The sequence below is a fragment of the Anomalospiza imberbis genome, chromosome 1 (genome assembly GCF_031753505.1).
Source record: "Anomalospiza imberbis isolate Cuckoo-Finch-1a 21T00152 chromosome 1, ASM3175350v1, whole genome shotgun sequence".
NCBI classification, from domain to species: domain Eukaryota; kingdom Metazoa; phylum Chordata; class Aves; order Passeriformes; family Viduidae; genus Anomalospiza; species Anomalospiza imberbis.
The window spans coordinates 7,145,465-7,160,682 of NC_089681.1; the positions used below are offsets into that span (position 1 = coordinate 7,145,465).

The following is a 15,218-nucleotide window of genomic DNA, read 5'->3' on the forward strand; positions in this document are numbered from 1 at the left end:
TCGTGAGCCTAAAATATTAGGATGGAAGTGGTCGGGAAGCAGTTGGATACTTAATAAAGAGAAAAAATGCTTTCTGAACTTTCATGACTCTACAAATGGATCAAGAACATCATACCCAAACTGTGTTTCTATAGCTGAGAAAAATCTTTCCTTCAAGCTCAGGAGGGGAGATGGGGTACAGTTAAACACCATAAAAAATCAAATAACCAAACGGACATGAAGAACCATAGTGCCTTTCACAGAAGTGAAATTTATCATTTAGCATTAGTCTGGAGATGGACAGAGAAGGAAAGGGTGATTTTTTTACTTCACTGCTTTAGCCCATGGAGCTGTATCACTGAAGTCAGCATAGAGGGCACCTCAGCATTTCTGCCTAATAGCAGAAGAAAGACAACAAAAATTTCCTTAATCCTCCAATACTGTAGATGTGATTGCAAGGAGGAGAAACTACACTTCTTACCAAGGACACATCAGGATTGGTACTTGACCACCTTTAGTTAATTAGGACATAGATTAAAATGAACCAGTAACAAAAACCCTTGTCCACTACCAGCAAACCAGAAAAGGACACATGAAAGGAAGAATGACCACATAAGAAGCAGTCCTTCCATTTCTACATCTGAAAATCATTGTTTTTATCCCAAAGCAGTAGGAAAAATTGTCTGAAAACATGTAAAACCTTTTGCTTTCAAACACATCTGCTTCCCAGAGTAGTTACTGAATGGTCTGAGGCAATAAAAGGCTACAGACATTTCCTCTCTAAGCATTCAACAAACTAAGCAGCAAAGGAGAAGCAATTTTGATTTATAGAATCATAGAATACCCTGACTTGGACTTCAGTCCTTGTGGGTCCCTTTCAACTCTTGGCCCTGCACAAGACCAGCTCAAGAATCCCACCATGTGGCTGAAAGCATTGTACAAATATTTCTTGAGCTCTGTCAGGCTTGGTGCTGTGCGAACTTCCCTGGGGAACCTGTTCCAGTGCCCAACCTCCCTCTGGGTGAAGAACAATTTCTCATTATGCAACCTAAACATCCCCTGACACATCTTCAGGCCTTTCCCTCCGGTCATGTCACTGGCCCCCACAAAGAAGAGATCAGTGCCAGCCCCTCCTCTTCCCTTCATAAGGACGTTGCATATTGCAATGAGGTCTCCCCTCAGTCCCTTCTTCTCCAGGCTGAAGAGACCAAGTGACCTCAGCCACATCTGAGATGGCTTTTCCTCCAGACTGTTCATCTTCATAGTCCTCCACTGAACACCCTCTAATAGTTTTATCTATTTCCTATATTATGATTTACATTGTGGAGTCTGAAACTGCACACAGTACTTAAGACATTTTCCTATACTCTTTGTCTTGTCCACATAAAAGCATCTTACTTGGACTGTTCCTTTTGAACAATCCTGATGGATTATTAGAGTCAAAGAAAATCAGTAAATCCTCAAAGGATTTGCAACTTCAGGTTTTCACTGTCACTATATTATACCGAGATCAGCACAGCAGCAGTTGTTATAACAAATTTTCTGTTGGATCAAGTACAATGGGTTTACTGAAAATATTTCTAATCTTTTAGGTTTCCAATTACTTTGTCAACAAATTCTTCCAAGAAAATTAAGATCTGTAAAAGAACACCTATACAAGCCAAAAAAGTGAAAGATTTACCATCTACAAGAATTAAACTGACACTTTTTTGCTGCCTTGCAACTTTGTTGAAGTTGAATTGCTACCTGCAGCCAAAAGTCTGATAAAAACATCAAACTAAGAAATGAAATGCACCCAGCAAATAGCAACTACAGATGGAGAACAGAAAGGAAATCCATTTAACTGCCTAGTTTCTTAACAAGTCTGCCCTGACAATAAGGTAAAATGCTAAAAAACAACAACACAACATAAAAGAACCATAAGTGATAAATATGACAAAGGCAAGTTAAAGCAAAGGAAAATTTTAAGATAGGCTAAACTGACAGAGAAAAAAACATGCACCACTCAGCTGCTGACGTACAAAAATACATCAGTCAAACAATGATTCTTCATGCTACCTCTCCAGTTACTGCTCTTTAATTTGTTCCTTGGCATAAACAGCCAACCTACAGCTACTGTACAGCCCAAGGCATTGACAGTTCAAAGAGCTTAACAATTTAGCAGAGATCAAACATCCATAAATGCAACTCATTTTGAGGCAAAGACGTCAAGACACACAAAATCTACTGGTCCCTATATCTGGCTTAAGAGTTAATCATCCATTGCTAAAGCATTGCACATTTTTTCATTTGCACTTCTTGGTCAGACATGTCACCATCAGTTTGCAGGGCCTCTTCACACTTTTACTCACTCCTGCAGGCAGTCAGGCTCTCCAAGCACAAGTCAAAGATCCCTTTCACACACCAATCAGACTAGTAAGAGGCCCACAGACCTTCTCAAACTTGCAAAACATTGTATTTTTTCCATGATTTCCTCAAATATTAATATATGGACTTCAGCAACTAGAATGACCCAAGAAAAATAAATTCCCAAGTCCATATGCCCTTATGGCCTTAGCTTAAGGCCATAAAGATACTAGTTTTCTAGCTAGTGTTACACTTGATTAAAAAAAAAAAAAAATCAATCACATTTGGCTAGAAATATATGGCTCTAAAATAATTCCCAGAACTACCACAACCCCTACCAAACAGCTCCCATGGCATGGGTGAGACTTGCCTTCCCAGGATTCAGGGCTAGACAGCCCCACTTTATCAAAATATTCCACATGCCTAGTACAGAAGCCCTGTCCTTTGTTATCTTCTATTTGAAAAACAGTATTAATAATGTAAACATTAAGAGTGCAAGACTCCTGCAGAGCTCAGCTAAGAACAGTTAGTTAATTCACCATAAAATATTAGGTCTGTCAGTTACCAGTTAATCTATTTAAACATGCTTTATACTGAATCCTGCTAAATACTAATTAAAAAGTCATGCAGTACCACACTGAATACTTTACAGATGCTTCTCAACTCTGAACTTTGATACCTGATTCTTTCAAACAAAAGTGCATCCTAAATTCTTTTGTTTCTTAATTATACTTGAAGTCAGAGGGCAGAAAGGTCACATACATAAATTTTAAGTACATGCAAGAAAAGTCAAACAAGCCACAGGAAGAGTGCTGTGACCTTCTTTCTGATTTCCCCAGTAAATAAGTACTCAGAAGGTTACACTTTTAATTTGCATGGCTCATGTCAAAAAGGATTGAAAGTGACAAACCATGTCAGCCTGCATTTGAAACCTTTAAATTCAGTCTCTCTCATTGACTGCCAAAGTGAGTGTGCAAGTGAATTAGGAGTCAGCTTTACACTAACTGTGATTGCAGTGAGTGGCTCTAGGCTCAGTCAGGCTTCAGAACAGATGAGCCCAGGGCTGAGGAAAGTATGATTATCTTCAGCTGCATTTTGCAGAAGCCGTGTTAACATGACTGGAATGTCTGATAAACCACTTCTCCAGTCTTTTAAGAGAGCAAAATTGAAATCTAACTTTTAGGAAGCCTTCTGACTGCACCAATACAGTTTCACTGCAGTAAAAGCGAAGAGCAACCATAACAAAAATGTGAACTTCTGAATTTTTACCAAATACAGATAGCTGAGATGAGAGACAGACTCTGAAATATCCCTTCTACCCTCCAAGAGTTACTACTTTTCATGCTGCTTTAAGAAAACAGAAATAGAAGCCAAGTCTGCCTTCCCTAGTTTAATGGTGCAACCATTACATCATATCCATTCCCATTACTGCCACTTTAATTTCTCATCACACTTGGCCTGGAAAATATCTGATTCCACCTAAATGTTTTACTTAGACTGTTGTCTTCTAGTAATCAGACTAAAACCAGAAGAGTTTCTTTCTGATTAACTTCTACGAATGGCAACTAAAAGTGACCAGCTGTCTGAAAAAAATCTGAGGAGCACAAAACTTACTACATTTCATATGATGCTTCGAATAATTTTAAAACACACTCAGTTTCTACAGTCATATCTCATTTTCAGAACACTTATGACCTTCATGAAGTGCTTTGAAATCCTCAAAGAGTAGGACACTTGAAACAAGTATTGTTTCTGTGATTGATACTATAGGGACAAAAAGGAGAGTTTGGGGTTACACTGATGGAGTACATTCAACACTGTTAGTGACTGGAATGAGCAACACCTTGTGTGTGTGCCATGCCATGAAACTTGTCCACACGGGAAAGCAGATGCTTCAGTGGCAAACTGATTACTTATGTTACAACATATGTGTGTCACACCACAATCACATTTATTTTTGATAATTTAAAGAAAAACACAAAACCCCTCGCACACTTAGATTTATTGAAAGTTGTCCTGATTTTGGCAGGGATAGAGGTCATTTTCTTCCTAGTGCCTGGTACAGTGCTGTGATTCAGATTCGGTATGAGAGTTGACACCACAGTGATGTTTTGGCTGTTGCTAAGTAGTGCTTATTCTAAATCAAGGACTTTGCAATGTCTCATGCTCTGCTGGGGAGCAGGTGCAAAAGAAGCCCAGAGGGAGCACGGCCAGGAGAGGTGATCCGAACTGGACAAAGGAATATTCCACAGCACAGAATGGATATCCTGTATATAAACTGGGGGGAGTTGACTCAGAGCCCCTGATTGCTGCTCAGGGACAGCCTGGGCATCAGTCAGCAGATGGGGAAAACTGTATTATGCATCACTTGTTTCTCATGGGTTTTAGTCCTCTTTTTAATTTCCAGTATAATTATTATATTTACTTTATTTCAGTCATTAAACCCACAAGTTGTACCTTTTTTCAATTCTCCCCAGATTCCACTAGGGAAAAAGGAATGAGTGGCTGCACAGTACCTACCAACCAAGCTGAGCTCAAACCACAGCAAAAATCAGTAATATATATGGAACCTCAATTTATTGTTAAGCTCCTATTTCAACCATTTTTACAAAGCCATCTCTGCTGAAAAAAAAAAAAATAGACCACTAATACCCTCCAAAAAGCAGAAAGTGAGCACACTCTATTCTCCCTGATATTTAGGGAGGTACAGCACTGGTTACTGAAGTCCCAAGCAAAATTTGACACAAAAAACAGCAAGCCCCCTGCTGATCACCACTAGCCATGTGGCTCAGTGAAGCCATTCAACACAGTTAACACATACAGCCATCTACTGATAGGAAGGCTTGGTATTCCTGTACATCGTCTCATCGACATTTTAAAGGAAGCCTTGCCAACTTCAGATACTACCTCACATCTCAAAGCAGCTAAAATGAGCTTGTAAAGAAGAATTCCAGAGTCCCAGTCTGCACAAGAGTTGTCTTTCAGCAATGGCAGCAGCCCTAACTTTCATTATCTACATATTGAATTATCTACACAAACCAAACAACTACCAAGCACCCATTTTCACGTCTCCCCTGTTGGAAATGTGTCTGGTATCACCATGTTTTATTTACAGCTAGCTTCTTCCATTTGCAGTTTCACATACTTCATTCAACATTCACAACCTGCTCGCGTTGAATCACTGCTATAAATAAATGTGAAAGAAGGTAAAGCAACTTTTCTGTCATGGATCTTTCAGTATTTTTAGAGCATCACTCATGAACCAAGTTATGAGAATCAACACTACACTTGCACATTTACCAACATTTACATACAACCACAACTGCAGAGACAGCCTTCGAAATAAGGTTTGATTTCAGAACTACCATCACTCCCACAGACAAATATTTTTCAGATTTTGCATAAAGATGAGCACATAAGAGTTGAAAATAGGAAAAATATAAATGTACTAAGCTCTTGCTTCTTCCTAGAGTCTCATCTTTCCCCAAGTTCTTCATTTACGGAATTTACTATGAGCTGGATAAAATTCCAGTTCCCACTGCCTGGTACCAGCTGCAAATTAATCTTATTAGCATGGTCATCTTGCCACACGTGCAAATAAGTCTATTTCCAATCTATAACATGCTTAAGGGTTTATAGGCAAAAAAACCCCTCTTTTTAGGATGGCCTAATGTTCAAGTATACAAATGCATCTTCTTAATTACAACAAGGGATAAAGTCTAGTCTCCTGGGAAAGATTGCCACTGTTCTAAAATTTAAGCAGTAGCTAAATGTTTCAATGACTGTTTAAAACAAAATTTAAGCAATAAGTATTGTATTTGTGTCCCAAGGAAACAGAGCATTAAACCCTTGAACAGAGTTCTCAACATGAAAAATCAGGACTTACTATGCAGAAACATTGAAGGATACTGATATTTGATTTTAGTGATTTCAAAACAGTGTTTCAAGGCGGAGAAATTTGTCATATCTTAATTCAGAAAGACAGATTAATAGTACTGCCAGTGAAAATATTCTTACAGCATCTTAGTTATTTCCACATTGTTCTTTTTTAATTGAAATGTTAGTCAGGAACTTGAAGCAGGTCAATCTCCACTTTTTAAATTTAAAATTATGTAATTTGTGTGTACACAAATTAAAATGTGTAATTATAAGCATAATATGCAAATTCATCCACTTCCATTTGAAAACTATAATTACCACATTTCAGAAGTCTAAACCCAGGATTTTCCCTAGAAACCAAATTTCAACATGACTGGAAATTTGTTAGCAGTTTAGCTCTTCTGTCTAAGCAGTAAACACACCTAAATTACTTCAGCATCTCAAAAGAATTCTACTTCATCCATACAACTCTTACAAATTACTCAAGTTTCTGAAGAAAGCCAGCTGATGTACAGTATTTCAGTTTAAGTAAATACAGATAGCAAATTTAATGCCACTAAGACAGCAAAATGCTATTACATAATTAAGCTGGTTATTTAAAGCACTTAAAACCTTTGCTAAGACATTCTCTGATACCCAAAAGAAGCCAAACTCGGAAACCTGTTTCATTCTAAACTTAAAAGATAAACAAATCCAGTTATAAAAAAATAGACAAGCTTTTTCATTTACCTCCACATGAACTAATATAGAAAATACTCAGTGGACCTGGCACACAAAATCCTAGCCAGAACCCTTACATATACATTTCCACTAATAATTGTCATTCATTTAAGTGCATAGAAAAAAAAACACCCAGAGGGAGGTTTTTTCCCCAATTATCATTGAGAAAAAAAAACAGTCCCTGGTAAAGTTAGTGTCATGGCAGGATGGGGTTGTAAAACATCCCCACTTGATGTCTTATTTCCCACCTGTATTATACAGGCAATTCATTTGATCTGGCTCTTTGGTGATTCTACACTTAAGCTATTTTACATAGATATTATACAAATTTCCATTTTAAACTGGAGTTAACCAGTTGATTAGTCACCCCCAATCTTTCTTTTCCTGACCTCTAACACGTGAAACACTTCAGATATAATCCAAGACTTCAATTTCAAATTAAATAAAAAAATCAAGACAGACTACAGAGGTTGCATACACATACATCCACATTTTTACACTGACAATATAGGGGTTTTTTTCCTGGAGCTGAATGTATGCATGCAGATACCGTGATGAAAGGCAAAAGTTTCAGTCCTCCAATTTATCATTTCAATGAGAAACTCAAAAAATATCAAACTCAGTCAAAAGGACAGATTTACTTTCTTTAACACTGTTTACAAAACAGTAAATCACATGGTTCTGTAACTCCCTGGAATAATTTACATATGCAAAAAGATTGTTCACTACCTGGAGAGGAGGTAATAATTTGTAGCCATCAAGTTTAATTTTTACAAGATTTTTCATTTACAGCAAACACAGCAAATAACTGCTTTTTTAACATAATTCCCCTTTTCCCACAATCAACAGAGACATTTTTACAGATTCAAAGTTTGGAAAAATATGCAAAATACTAACCACTCATGGGCATGAACCTTCAATTCACTTAACATGTGCATTCCACAGTTGAAACTGTGACAGCTACCCCTAACTCCAGAGTATTTCAGACAACAGGAATTCTCCTTCTGATTCTGAGACGGGCATTTGCATCTATTACACGTCAAAATCCACAACACATTAGAAGAACCCACATCAACTTCAACTTGTTCCTGTTATAGGATGTAAAGCACACCAAGCACGGCTTTGTAATCATTGCAATTGAAGCCAAAGTCATTTTGGTTATCAATGTGTTTGGTGTGTTAGAGGATCAGTTCATAGCTTATTTCACTTGAGCATCCTAAGCACTAGATCAAGCATTTGTCTCTCCAGAGCTGCACTTGAAAGTCACCTGCCAATTATATACTATCTCTAAACGTACATTAAATCATAGTTTAATTCACACAGAATGACTTTTCTAGTCAGTACTGGATCACAGAAACAAAAAGCTAGCACTTTAAAACACATCTGACTTGACAGATGCAGAAGGGGTGGGAGTAATTTATTACCTGGAGTTATATAATTGCAAAACAAAATATGCTTTGTGTCTTTATAAAGGTTTGCTAACATGGATTGTTGGTTCCGTAGTATCTTAGCCGCTGAGCCCAAAGTTTCTAGGAAAGGCCATGGGTAGTAGGCTCGTTCTTAAGAAAGCTCACACATATGTAAACAATCGTCTGTTCATTGTTCACAAACAGGGTAAAATAGGAAAACCTTCTGGGGTTTGCATTGACATGCAGCCCGAGCAAGAGCACAGCAGACACGGCCATTCAACTCGGAATAATCTATAAGTCGAGTAGTGAGCGGCGGCAGAGAAAACACGGATGGAAGAGGGGCAATGCGGCCAGGCACCCAGCGTGCCCGGGCGATGCTGCCCGGCAGGGCAAAGGGAAGGCGCCAGGAGCCGGCAAACACCGGCAGCCTGAACCTAACAAACCCCGTCAAGCGGTGCAAGGCATGGGTGAACCCCGCACCGAGAACCACACCGGGAGCCTGAACGCAACACGCCCCTCCAAGCGGTGCAATAAGGAAGGGTGAGCCTCCGGCTGAGCAGCCGCGGCGGCCGCCGCTCACTCCGGCCCGTCCCCACCGCGGGACAAGGCGCCCCGCTCCGCCCCGCCGCCCCTCACCTTGGTTGACCAGCCGCAAAGCGTGGGTGAAGGACGGGTCCAGCGAGTCCTTCTCCGCCATCAGCTCGGGCAGGTACTTCTCGTCCATGGCAGCGGCGGCGGCCCGGAGCGGCAGCGGAGCCGGGGCGCCGGGTGCGCCCGCAGGGAAGGAGCGGGTCCGAGTCCCAGGCAGCGGTAAATCCTCGGAGGCAGCGCTTCCCCCCGGCCGCCTCCCGCCCGGGGCTGCGGGGACGCATCCAGAAGGAAGCGCCGCAAGCCCCCGGCCAGGAGGGGGGAAAAAGGGGCGCGGGCTGGGGGGACGCCCCCCCTCAGCGGACAAGGGGCGCGGACAAATCACTCTGCGGAAGCGCACAAGGAGATAAAACTGGAAGAAACGTGCTCAGGGAGCCGCTGACCCAGGCAAGACGGGGGCCGCGCACACAATAAAAGAGACTTAGGCGGCGGCTGGCGCTGCGCACACACTTACGAAACAAACAGCACCGCCGGCGACACTGAGCCCACTGAGAGCGGAAACCGCGCCGCACCAGCTTTATATACCGCCCCAGACCACGCCCCCGGTCGCCTTTAGCCCCGCCCAGGAGCGGTGCCCCGCCCCAGCTCCTTCCAATGGGCGGGGATAGCAGAGCCCCCCAAGTGTCGCCGCCTTACTCAAGTGAAGGCTCCTATTGGATGGCGTGGCCTGTCAGTCAGAGACGAGGCGCAGCTGTTCATTGGTCGCTGCTGCTGGCCCCGCCTCCCCGCCGCCGGTAGGGGCCGGTGCTGAGGGATGCTTTCAGAGCGGCTCCGCGCCGGGAGCCGGGCGGGAGCTCAATGCACTCGTGCCCGTAGCAGCGAGACTCGCAGAGCCCCTCAGGCCCCACAGCGACCCTTCCGACACAAGAGTCCCCTTCGGGGCCCTCTCCGGGGCCGTAGGATCTGTGAGAGGGGTCGGGGATCCCGGACGGCGTTCTTTCCGTCTCTGTCAGATCTTACAGAGGGAGGCAGACCTTGTGTTGAAAGTAGTGCAAACGTGGTTTTATTTTCTTTTTCCCTTTCACAAACAGCGGTATCCTCTATCCAGCATTCTATGCTTTTGCCTCTAGTAATACAAACCCCTTTATAAATACCAGTCAAAAAACCCTAATTCTGATGAGTTTCCCAATGTGTGGCTGTAAGTGGGTTTGAGATTCACCCTGTTCTAAAACAGGAAATATAAGCAAAGTTTAAAGACCTTGCTCAAGCCCATTTTCCTGTTTTTTCAGAGGATGCATTTGTTATACTAGGTCATGATTCGCTCTGTTCTTTAGCTTTGAGGCTTTACATCGCTTCCTTATTAGTCCTTAGGTGTCTCATCAATGAATCTTGGGTGACAAAAGCCCGGAGGAAGCCAGACCAGCTCTTCTCTGTCACAGAGCGCAAGGGCAAAGCAGAGGAAAGAAGCCAAACCCATAAAGTAGCATTTTAAATCAATGTTTACTGGACAAGCCAATAAGGAACTTGGATGATCTAAACTTAAAAGACCACTAAAAATACTCTTATATCTGTGAATTGAATAGCCATATGTTTACTTCTGTATTTCATGAAAAAAAAATAAAAATCTGTGATATATCTTACTCATATTCTTGCAATACAGGGAGGAAGAAAGCTCTGAAAAGGTAAACCAGCATGAGAAATGCTCACTCAAAGCTTGGAAGCAGAGGTTAAGGCTCCCTTCTCAGAACTGCGAGTGCTCTTTCACCCTGAAAACCAAAAGACTATATTTTAAGGTATCTTATTCCTTGTTGTATTTCACAGATTGCAATACCCCATGAAACAATGTCTGGTATGTTACAACATGAAACATCGTTGATTTATACTCTCTGTAAAAGCATTCCAAATAAATCTTGATCCAAAATGAACAGAAGCATATTTGCAAAGTTCTATTTAAAAAATTATTTTGCATGACATCAAGCTCAATGGATAGAACTAAAGCATACAAGCAGCTGGAAGAATTTGAATTAAAATGAATGTTTTTTTCAACCTTCCATATACATCTTCTATATAAAAGTACTGAAATGCAGCCATCTGTTGTGAAACAGGCAGGCACAGAACAATATGTAGGAGTGTAATCTTTATTGAGTGACCTGGAGCAAAAAAATATCTATTTGCCAGTTAAGCCTAAATGTACTTAAAGTCGTACTAAAGCATGCAGGACCTCAGACAGAAAGGTAGTTATGTTATTACAATTTGTATAAAACACAATGCACCTTTCTTGGGAAGAGTCGTATTCTCCCTGGTAACTGATTAAATAAACATTTGATGTTTCAAGAAACCACAGTATTTCTTTCCATATTATACCAATTCCCTCTGGCTTTGAACAAAGAAAGACTTACTGGAAGTCTGAAGACTTGGTTCTCTCCAGGTCTGTAATAATATAGGAATTATAAAATTATCCATGTTGTACCCTATTGTTCAAACTCAAACCTGCACATAACATATACAGGATATTGTTTTTTTCCAATGAAATTCACTAGGATACAATAAAATAAGACAAGGGCAGAAAGGATGGGAAATTACAAGCCTTAGGCCCTAGAAAGCAGCCCAGGATGTGGCTAGCTGGGAAAATCCTTCAAAGCATCACTTTTACTGTCCAGGAAAGGCAGGAAACGCCATCTTCTTAAGGATTGATTGCTTTTTTATTGCTGAAATCTATGCAGAGCTTGAAAAGCAGCTTTTCTCAAGGAGCTGCCCAGTAAGTATTAGCTGTAGGATTCATGAATATTGAAAAGCCATGAGTCCAAACTTTTAAAACTCATGACTTAAATGTATTTTCTCTCTAACAGTACGCGTCTACTTTGCTGTTTAATGCATGTGGTAGTCTCAGAAAGTTAGTTTGATAGGTGGACATCAGCCTGTAACCATGTCAGACTAATATCCATTGCTCCTTTTTAAGCACCAGTTATCTGACCTGACAGTGTGTCTGTCTGTCTATAAGTTAAAATTGTAGGTGCCAAAATTAATATTCATATATGCTAGAAGCATTAGGATGTGTTGGTATCTTCACTCTCAGGAATGAGATTCACTTTCTTGTACTAACAGGATGTGAGGGGACGATGTGTAAAGAGGCAGAAACTGAGCTGTGTCCTCTCTCTGAAATATGTATTGTGTACAAATTAATCCACTTAAATTTTCATTATTTGTTGGATCAACATAACAAGCAGTGATTACAAGCAGTAATTTCACTAATAAGTCTTTGTTCCAAATATTGCAAGTACAACTAAAAATTTGTCTTTTCCATGGAACTGTTGAATGCTTTGGGTTGGAAAGGTCATCTACTTCAACTCTGCTCCTGCAATGAGTAGGGACATCTTCAACTAGAACAGGTTGCTCAGAGCCCCATCAAAACTGATCTTGAATGTTTTCAGGGATTTGGCATCTATCACCTCTCTGGGTAGCCTGGTCTAGTGTTTCACCACACTCATTGTAAAGAATTCCTTTATATCTAGTCTGAGTCTACTATCTTTTACTTAAAAACCATTGCCCCTTGTCCTACCACAACAGCTCCTGCTAAAATGTTTGTTCTGATCTTTCTTATAAGCCGCCTTTAAGTACCAAAATGCTATAAGGTTTCCCCAGAGCCATCTGTTCTGCAGGCTGAACTGTCCCAATTCACTCAGCCTGTCTTCACAGGGAAGGTATTCCAGACCTGTGACCATCTTTGTGGCCTCCTCTGGACCTGCTGCAATAGATCCCTATCTTTGTTGTGCTGAGGACCCCAAGGTTGGATGTAGCACTGCAGGTGGGGTCTCATGAGAGCAGAGCAAGGGGCACAATCACCTCTCTCACTGTGCTGCCCACAGGGCTGTGGATGCAGCCCAGGATAGGGTTGCTTGTGGAATATGAGCACACCACAGTCAGTGGCAGCTTGGTGTGATCACTGAATAGATGGAACACTTGTCACAGGAGAAAAAACAAACAGAGTGGGCAGTAATTTAGGCAAAATCAACCTTGTGGTTGGGATCTACTACAAGGCACCTCATCAAGTGGAGCCTGTTGCAGCACCCTCACTCAGACACAGAAGGCACTGCACCCACATGCTGTCACCCTGCTGGGGTCATTTCCAATTCTGTGGTAGATTTTACATGCCTCTAATATAGTCCTTGCCTCTGCTTAACTCCTGGGTTCCTGATTTAAATCTCAGACCACAACAAACTGTTACAGAATCATTATTTATTTGAGACTTCAATTCACTAAAGTGCACACAGCTGAAGACCTGTGGAAGCAGTGTCTGTTTAGAGAAATGGTTTGTCACAAATACCACATTTAGTGATTGATGTGACTCACCACAGTTCTGAATAGCATGTTGCTAAGTGGGTTCTGGCTTCCTTAATATTGCAGCGTGTTACTTGCCAATTTCTATTAGGCGTGATGAAAGTTCCACTGCACTCCTTTATCCAATATTCCTGTGGCTTTTTTTCTTTTTTTTTCCTTAACTTGCATGTGTTTTAAAATATGAAAAAATAAATAAGAGTGTACTGTCATATCAAAACATCCATGACAAATTGTTTTCAAAAGCTTTTCTCTAAAAATTCACCTCTTTCTCTTTTATACCTTTTGCCTCATACTTCAAAGTTTAGGTTTTTTTGGACCTAATCAAGGTAATCAGCCAAGTTTAGGTAGAACACAGTACATAGACTTTATGAGACCTATGGAGCAAGATGATTACATCATCTAGAGCAGATAAATTCTATCATTCCACTTTCTTTCTAGGTCTTAAAGGCTAACACACTGTATCTGAACAGTCTCTCTGATTTCTAATGCAGTAATTGAGTCAATACATTGCAGTGAGTTCACCACCTTTGTCATTATATTCAAGTATGCCATGATCTGAAGGATTTTTTCTTTCCTCTAGGTATTTTGCTAATGGCAGCTGTATCAGTGGAGTTACAATGTAGTCCTGTAGGAGCAGTGTAGTCCTGGAGCTGCGCACACATGTGCCTTGGTCATATGATGTGCCTTAGGCATCTTGATGAACTTTGTATTCTCTGCTCTGAAGCATTTTGTAATATCAAAAGGGTCTTTTCTAATCTTGTTTTGAATGAGATGCAATGATTTTACAGCCCGTTATTTGTTTTGTACAAGTATTTGTTAACAATCTAGATTTTGTAATTTTCTATTATGTACTTGCTAATACACCCTTCCTATAGTTCTAATGATATAAAAGATATCAATGTTATCATGGCAAAACAACTTTTTCTAGATAGTATTTTTATCTTCTGTCATATTTGAATATAAATACTTTTTTAGTAATCCTTTCTTGATCTAATAATATAGCTATGAAGGAATGTTATACTATTGCTAAATTCCTCTGCTAGGAGCTTTTGCAAAATTGTACACTCTTTAATTTCCTGTATTCCTGCCTAGTACACTTACAAAAGTGGTTTGCTTTGAGCACTTTGTGACTGCCTTGTCTGGTGCTGGGACAATCAACATGTGTTACAAACCTTGATGCATCTGGTCCTCCCACATACCTCTTTTATTGCTCTGAACGTGGGTGATGCCAAATCCAGTATACCCTTATCTCTGTTATACCTGTCCTCTTCCTGCTTTCACATCTTTTAGCACATCGTGTTGTGTGCTAATTAATGTTCTCTTTTGTTCTTAGGACAGCTTTTTACAGGGTGAAATTGTTTGTTGCTAATTTTTTCTTCCTATATTCAATCCATTAAAAGCTTGTCTATCACAGGCTGTCTTTCCTAACTACCAAGTCTTCATCAGCCATAAGTTATCTTTTGTCTTGGTAAGATCGTGATGTGGCTCCCAACATTTATCTTTGTATGATGATGTTTTCTTGAAAAAGAAACAGAACTCAATTCAAAATTACAATCTGTGTTTTCCTGTCTGCTTGCCTGAGTTTACTGGATATTTGAGCTTTGAAAATATCAGTGCCTTTTTCCTTGTTACCGACTGGAACCAAGGTGAAGAATATTAGCTACTCCAACCCTGAAATAAATCTGCTGCCTTAATATCTTCTATATACCCCTATTTTCTGCAATATTTCATTTCTGATTTACCCATGGCCTATTTCTTTCATTATTGTGCATGAAAACCACAGTTTCTTTTCTTCAGATAATATATCAGAAAATAACATTGTTCTGACTGCTCAGATCCTCAGAGAGTCAGAGTGAACTAAAGTTATTATATAATAGAGGCCATTTGGTGATGGTGGTTTATTGCATTTGCTTTTAAACTTTAACTCTATGCAGTAATAGTAAAGAAGTCTTATAAACA

General features: G+C 40.4%; 2 protein-coding genes across 4 annotated transcripts in view; both read right to left on the minus strand.

Annotated features, from left to right (window-relative positions):
- The window catches only part of KHDRBS3 (KH RNA binding domain containing, signal transduction associated 3), a 91,538-nt gene extending 82,095 nt beyond the window's left edge, over positions 1–9,443 (minus strand). For 2 of the 3 annotated variants that reach the window (XR_010996066.1, XM_068180462.1), the window contains exon 1: positions 8,970–9,443. Coding sequence is in view for 1 of the 3 variants with exons in the window: in XM_068180462.1 (XP_068036563.1) it covers positions 8,970–9,057 (88 nt within the window). In the remaining 2 variants the exon portion in view is untranslated. Of the gene's footprint in view, positions 1–4,320; positions 4,437–8,969 lie in introns of those variants that run through there. The other variant, XM_068180471.1, reaches the window with a different exon arrangement.
- LOC137474847 (uncharacterized) overlaps positions 1–15,218 on the minus strand; it is a 739,674-nt gene that overhangs the window by 530,907 nt on the left and 193,549 nt on the right. The window lies entirely within an intron of this gene.